Source organism: Silurus meridionalis, chromosome 14 (genome assembly GCF_014805685.1).
Source record: "Silurus meridionalis isolate SWU-2019-XX chromosome 14, ASM1480568v1, whole genome shotgun sequence".
NCBI lineage: Eukaryota > Metazoa > Chordata > Actinopteri > Siluriformes > Siluridae > Silurus > Silurus meridionalis.
In genome coordinates, this window is record NC_060897.1 from 22,595,000 (window position 1) to 22,602,934 (window position 7,935).

General features: G+C 42.6%; 1 protein-coding gene across 1 annotated transcript in view; it reads right to left on the reverse strand.

Annotated features, from left to right (window-relative positions):
• Positions 1–1,916: 1,916 nt before the first annotated feature.
• The window catches only part of grin2aa (glutamate receptor, ionotropic, N-methyl D-aspartate 2A, a), a 104,885-nt gene continuing 98,866 nt past the window's right edge, over positions 1,917–7,935 (reverse strand). Inside the window, 3 exon segments of the mRNA XM_046866752.1 lie at positions 1,917–5,142; positions 6,117–6,355; positions 7,739–7,926. Of these exon segments, the coding sequence (XP_046722708.1) occupies positions 3,343–5,142; positions 6,117–6,355; positions 7,739–7,926 (2,227 nt within the window). The 3' untranslated portion in view covers positions 1,917–3,342.

Here is a 7,935-nt window from a genome sequence, read left to right on the forward strand (position 1 = left end):
GTGTTGTTTGGGGTGGGGGTGGGGGGTATGGCGTGTTTAGTAGGGCAGGTCAGTCGCCTCAGAAATAAGATTTCCTTTTTTTTTTTTTACGTCTTTCCAGCCGGAGTGAAATAGCTGGTGATGGTAAGGAATAAAGCGAGCCTGTTCACCTCACAGCAGGGACGTAGGTGAAAAAAATGCAGCTGCGATTCACAGAATAACAAAACAACTGGATTTTTTTTTCTCCTCCAGTAACAGCAGCAGCAGCAGCAACAGCAGCGTCGCAGTGAAAATGATCATGTTGTTTTGTTTTTTCTTTTTTTTTGTTACCGTACAGCAGGTCATATTTTCACCCTGTTACAAAGAAGTGGATGTTGAGATCATAACTTAAGCGTATAAAGCATTACAGTCGGGTTGCATGCCTCTAATATTTGTCAGTTAATAAAAATACATCGACGCTCCCCTTGAGGAGCGGGGTTATTACGAGTGTGACATTACAAAAACAAAACAAAACAAAACAAAAAACAAAATATTTGTTCTTTTTAAAAAATCTACGAATGTCATACATGATTTCAAGACCTTGATATTTTACATGTGCATATTACTTACACATTAGCTTCGTCAAGCAGCACTTAATCAGATAAACATGTTCATGATACATACTAAAGGTTCTTTGAACCTAAGAGGAGCTCCGAAAATACTGGGTTCATTCTCACCGGTGAGACAGAGAGAGAGAGAGAGAGAGAGACAAAGAGAGAAAAAAGGGAGGGATTGTTTCGGGAGACAATGATTGATATGAAAACTAGCCCATTGCAGCATAAAACTTCTCTCCTTAAATGCTAGACTCGTAATGGAACATCGTCCTCAGAACACAAACAAAAGCGGACAAATAAACAACTTGCGTCTTTGATTATTGGCATATAAGAGTCGTGAGCAGCATTCTCGACATGGCTGGAGGAGCAGAAACGTCTCTCGGCTCGCTCGTGTCGAATCGCGGTTCGCATTGTAGGGACGGCGCTGAGAGACCTTGGACGAGTAAACAAGCGCAGGATAAAGAACGATTCGCTAAACGCAACACAACGCGTACGTGTGCTTATGGGCTCTGGAGCGAGGAAGCCGGCAGGCATCGCTTTTTAATCCATTTGCTGGTTTTTCCAGCATGAGGTCTCATTAATGCTTCTTTTGCCCCATAGTGAGGCTGAATTCTCAATTCTGATTGGGCGCTGTTTTTTTTGACTAGTAACATAAAATTGGCAGGTAGAAAGTGCTTATTCAAAATTCAATGTAAGTAGTCTCATGGCTAAAAGGGAAATATTTAGGCCATGTCCACACTAATACGCATAAAAAAGTTCGAAGCGCCTTACGTTTTGCTCATGCGCAGAAACAGATAGAAATTGCAATCATTGGCAACTTGCTCTGGGTATTTAAAATGAATTAAACACTTCTGATTGAAAATAATCAATGAAGGCGTCAGAGCAGTAACTTGCGCCATACACATTTCCTAGTTATGTATTATTCCTTTTGCGCTTCCCAAAAATTTGCCTGAAATGAACCTTCGGGAAGCCTAGAGCGGTTCTGGTTTTCCGAATCCATGTCAGGAAGGAAGCATCACTGAGGCTTTTGAACGCCAGTTACAGCAGAGAAACCAGCAAACTTCTAGGATCGATGACAGTCCACAACACAAAATCATCCTGAGCTACGAGATTTATTTGGATATAAAGTTGAATTCGGTGAATTCGGAAATCATGTAGGCTCTGAGAGAAAAAGGTTAGCTATAGAATCCTGAAAGGTTATTTAAAAAAAAAAAGGGGCTGTCCTTCTGAAGCAGTGTGTCAATCTAACACGTCTACAGGTTCTGGGTCGAATCCTACCATACAGTCTTTTCCCAGTGAACTCCTTTAAACAGCTAGGATGACATACTTATCAAAAAGATCACATAGAATGCATTTTTTTATTTCTTAAGAGGTTTTAACCATTCGTTCGGCCATCTTCAAGCGTGCACCAAGTTGCCAGTTTATTAGTAATTCAATCGGAATAGCCCAATCTAGACCTCTGGATAAAGAGGTTCATTTCTGAAGACATCATTTTGAGACAATCAGAATATCCTAACACCAGCCAGGAAGGTGCTTCAGCTTGATTTCAGGTCAATGGCCCAAGCCAGAAATACCTTCTTTTTTCAGAACTCTAAAGGGAACTTTTCTAGAAATTTCTGGTTGATGTTTTGAATTCTTATGCATGATGGACTATAGCATGGAAACTTTTCCATTCACAGAACTCCTAACATTGCCTGAGTATTCAATATTTTTAATTTAATAACTAACAAACAGGTAACTTGGTGGTAGCCAGCATTCAGCTTTAAATGTATCTAAAGTTTCAGAGCTATTTTGAACTGACCTGATGGTAAGACACATTGCAGCCACACAGCAAAAAGTAAACAACAGTCATTCAGTAATGCTCTGATTTCACAGTGCACTCAAGTACTCAATGTAATGCATTGCACAAGTTCAAATGTTCAGTCTACAGACAACCCAAAAAAAACAAACGTCAATACCCTGTTATTGAAGGGGGGGAGGGGGAGGGAAAGGGGGGTGGGGGAATGGGTCAAACGGTCAAACGGACTTACTTGGTACAGGTCAAGCTTTTATTGCGCCGGCACAACCAGCTTAAATCTGTCATCAACATTATTTCGTGTCAACGGCAATGAGTTGTATTTACTAATAAAATGAAATCAATACATAAATCAAGAAGTTAATACGTGCAAAAGAATCTTCCTGCCAGTAATTGAGAAGTTTAAAAAGCAGGGACATCAGGGTAACTAATGATTATTGTGCTACCACATAAGCTAAAATTCTAAAGGACTAAATAGGGATTAGAATGCCGAGAATCCCAACTCTATAGTAATAGATAATAAAAGCAACACAATGTTACGCTTCCTGTTGTTCAGACACTCCTTGCTTGCCTAAAGTTTTATTCAGTAAACAATTTCTAAAGCGCCATGGCTAGGCTACAATCTTGCCTGCTTCAAAAGTGGTCCATCTGTCTTGGTAAATGCCTTTTTTTTAAATAATACACACGCCTCTAAGTTGACTGTAGGACAGCCAACCCTGGACCCAGTTTCCCCAGCATGGAACCTGACAAACTGGGCTTTCATAGCTTGCCCAGGAAATGTTTGCTTTCCTACAGGGTAAATAACAAATGCTGAAAACCTTTGGCAAGCGCTATTCAGAAGGATGACTACTGATATATGAAAAAAGTAATAGCTGAGTACTTGAGTACTTAGCAGTTTTTTTTCCTTTTAAACATGTGGCCCACTATGGCGCCCTAAGTGAATCATTATTTTTTAAATTATACAACAACAGAGCATTAAACATCTGACTCAAGGCTAGGTATTTTCTTATACACTCGTCTATTGCTAAACTGAGAAGAACTGAGGACCCGAGGAGCTGAGTATGCACTCGTCTTGTTGGCTACATAAGGCATCGCATGCTCTGAAATATACAAGTCATTGGGTATTCGACCATCTCTGGAACAGTATGAAGCGGTGGACTTGACAGACGACCTCAGATTGTTTTCATTCCTGGCTTTGATAGGAGCAAATTGTTTGTAAATGTCAGACGAGCTCCTGCCATGGACCAGGCGCGTGTCATCACGTATTGCCTGCATGAAGGGGTTGTCCGTCGTATGATCGGGGTAAAGCGACTTGCTGCGCTTGCTCTCCTCCAGGTTGTGGTTAAAGAGCATGGACCTGCTGCCAAACAGTTTGTCGGACTTGCTGAACAGGTTCGCAAACGAGCCGTCCTCTAGGAGGCGGTCCTTCTCTTTGAGGCTGACGCTACGTGCCGGCCTGTTGAGGTCAACCTCTTTGGGTTTCTCCAGCATGATGTTGTCGACAGAGTGCTGACGACTGAGCCGTAGCTTGTTCCTCTTCTGCACGTGAGGCCCATCCGTCTGGGGCCAGTAATTGCTGAACAAGTCGTCTGCTTGCTGAATGCTGGGATTGATCATGGCCTCCTGCAACATTTGATCCTCGCTAATGTCATACAAGTTGCACATGTGTATGCAAGCCTCGCAGCGGTTGTAAGGTGAGCGCATGGGCCCGTACGGTCCTGTCGCGTAGTTGGGTACTTTTGACAGGCAACTCCGACAGTGTGTCTGTTTGTAGCGATCGTTGCTCTCTTGTGGACTGAGGTTCTTGTCCTTCAAGCTGTAATGCTTGTTGAAGACATTGTCTGGCAGGAGGTCCACATCAGTATGATGAAGGGGGCTGCTGTTCAAATGGATGATGGGCTGGTCACACTTTCGATAGTTGTCATTATGGTCGGAATACATTTCGGGGAAATCCAAATCGTCGGCCGCAAGGCCTCTGTTTTCTCGGTAATGCATGGGTTCCGAGTGCAGACTCAGCTCCCGGTCAGAGTCTATGGTGTAGATTTTTTCTCGTCCTGTTCCGCCCTGCTTATTTTTTAAGTAGGACAGCTCTACTTCGCTGCAATCCCTAGGGTATTTTGACGTCATCGATCTTTTTTTTAAGCTGTCCTTGGGCTTCAGGTGCTTGTTGTTCTCAGGATCCTTGTAAGAGGCGGCTCTGCTTGAGCACTCAGAGATATCAGAGTGGGCTGCCTCCTCTGGCAGGTAGCGCTGACTCTTCATTGACAGCCGGGGGTCTGGAACGAGCATGTCAGGTGTCTGGCTTTGCCGTAACGTATCCACAGACTTTTTCCAAAGAGCCCTGGGTTTGGCAGCAGTTTGAGCTGCATCTGCACTCATAGCCACCTCTACGGTGTTGGGGTTGGACTCATTCAGCGTAAGTGGGTGTTGGCCCTGGAAGATGTAGTTGTTCAGGTGGTCTTTGTGCCGGTTAGCCAGGTAACTCTGGATTTCACTGGAGTCGGTATAGATATCTTTTTGAGCATAGCTTCGGTTATCGGTGTAGACAAAGTTTCCTTTCTCCGACATCAGATCCATGATCATAGGGCCGGCCGAATGCATGAACTCGCCGCTGCGTTTGGGCGAATTAACCCTCGAACCGCTCAGGTTGGTCATGTTTGTCATCTGCTTGGCTGACTTGATAAGCTTCAGCATGTTGGCCTGAGGGCTGAAATCTAAGTCAGGCGACTTCTTCTTCATGTCAATGTGGACACCGTGAATGCAACTCCAGATACCCTGAGAAAAGTAGGAGAGAACAGAACGTGCAAACAATTGAACAATTACGACTGTCTGGAGTTTAGGAAAAACAACCTACATTTAAGCTACAAATGCCTCCCAAACATATAAACAAGACGGAATAAGAGAAAAGAGAGAAGAGAAAATCCTGATGATGTTAACTTTACAGTCACCATATAAATACTGTTCGGAAAATCGAGGGGAGTTCAAGCCCCTTTATCGTCAAGCTGCCAGTCTTGGGACCCCTGAGAAAGGCTTTTAACCTCTTAGTGCTTCAGGGGTGGTGTATCTTGGCTACATTTGTGCTCTGACCCCAGCTCCTAACCTCGCTGGTATATGCAAATAATGAATTTTACAAGAATAAAGCAACTTTGTAAATGACATTTTAGAACTTTCACAAATGTGCAACTGTGCCAAACATTTGCATTTCAAGACAAATCTAGTCAAGGAGGTTCTACCAAAACAGAGATCTCACTGCACACCCTGAATGGGCTATAATCTTCCATTTCTAGCTGGGAGTGATGAATAACTTTGTACTTCCAACTGAACATTTGTCCTGGGTTAATTTTTCACTCAGACTGAAACCACATCAGCGAAGCAAGCAGTGTATCCGAGTTGGGTCTGAAGAATGATGCAATGCACATCCTTAAGCTTTAGCTTGTTTACCTACTGTCATACACAGCCATATTGATTGTCCCATTTTAGCTACAAACAGTGAAGTGGAAAAAACTAATTCAGACTTTTGGAAAATTGATTCTTTCACCACCCAAAGAGTTCTTCACAGTGACAGTGGCAATTTATATAGACACAGGAAAACCAAGACAAGCAGCAGGACGCTTTCTAGAAACCATCCTCAAGCAATTTGTGCACTGTGATGGAAATAAAAAAATAAACACTTTTATGGACTATCCCTGAATAAGCTATGTGTGATATACATCACTATGTAGCACAAAGGACAGGGGTTTAGAATTTACCCTGCTGATGGTGAAGAGCAGGCCAGGCGTTCCTGAACACACGCCGGTGAAGCAGTAGCGAAGCCTCCAGTAGAACAGATGCTCCCAAACAAAGGTGATTAGGCTAAGACCCATCGCCGTAGCCAGCATGTAAAATACCCCGGCCATGTTGTCTATATCCAGCTGACTGCTCATGACCTCGTTCTTTTCATTGTGGCAGATTCCGGTCAGCCACTGGGCCTCCAGCTCCTCCATTTCACCTGCACAGACACACACACAGAAGGCAATCAGTCATCCTGCCACTCCTATCTCCTACACACTTGCTATCGCTACACTGAAGGAATATTGTCCTGTCGAGAAACTTTGCAGTGCAGAGAATGAGTAAAGGACACACTCCAGCATCCGCAGTCTCCTATGCAAGTCTTCCAAATGGATTATTCCATCTTTATCAGGGTTTCTGTTGCTCAGGAACTGTCCAAAGATGCGGCAAAGTCGATTACCGTTTCCCGATTGAATGCGTTTTATTTTAATATGCTCAAAAACGCTGACTAGTTCGGATACCATGCGAATTTTGCAGAAACATCTGTGCACAAGAAGCTGCATTACAGCACCAATTTTTAATAAAAAAATGCTAAGAATCTTTTTACAGTTTTTTAGGACTTACATAAGAATGACGTGTGAGCGCTACGGCTTTCGAAATAAAATAGTTCAAAGGAATGACTTTAATAATATAAGCTGAAGCTAGTGAGCCGACGCAGATGCTTGTTGACGCAGATAAGAAAAAGGGGAATACATTAGAATATATAACGTCCAAAACAGCCATTCTGTTGACTTCCATGCAGTGAAAAAAATAATCAATAAACAAAAACAGAATTACATCAAAGGATATTTATGAGCTAGATATGCTGAGCTCGAGGAGAAAGCCCATAGAGAGGCAATTTTATTTATTTATTTATTTATTACTTAATTCATTTGTACGTTCAGTAATTTATACATTTATTTATCCAACTATTCAATAATTTATTAATTTTTTATTCATTCATGTAGTGATTAAGTTGTGACTTCATTTATATATTTATTTGTTTGTTATTTTACTTCATTCATTTGTTTACTCATTTATTTATTTGATTATTTATTTTGTATCTGTAATCCTTCATTCAGAACCCCACAAGGCCTCACATCAGGACCTCACTCACATCCTTATATCAGTACCTCAAATCAGGACCACATGTCAGGACTTCTCTCAGGACCTCATATCAGGACCTCACATCAAGACCTAACTCAGGACCTCATTTGGAACCTCACTCAGAACCTCACTAAGAATCTTACTTAGAACCTTACCCCAGGACCATACATAGGACCTCACTAAGGACCTCACTCAAGACCTCACATCAGGACCTTATGCCAGGGCATCATCTAGAACCTCACTCAGAGCCACTTAGATCACTCAGGACTTAATTTAGGAACTCACTCAGGATCTTATCGGAACCTAACATGGATCCTCACTCATAACGTCACCCAGAACCTCACATTAGGGTCTCTGGTCATTTTTTATTGCTTATTAGGTTTTTATCTTTAGTAAGGACAATGTCTTGTCTCCATAACACATATTTTTGACATGTATAAAGAATAAAGATACTCACCGTCCCCGATGATGGCCAGGATGGCCAGGTCCACTTGGCGTTTCCAGGGGGAGCCCTTCTGTAAAGCAATGCCGTAACCCGTCGTAGCAAAGATGTAGCCACTTCCGATGGTCACCAGCTTGCAGCCTTCATCCCTGCCAGCCATGTAGTTCAGTACGGCCGCATCGTAAATAAACGCGTCCAGTTTGCTGAGAGGA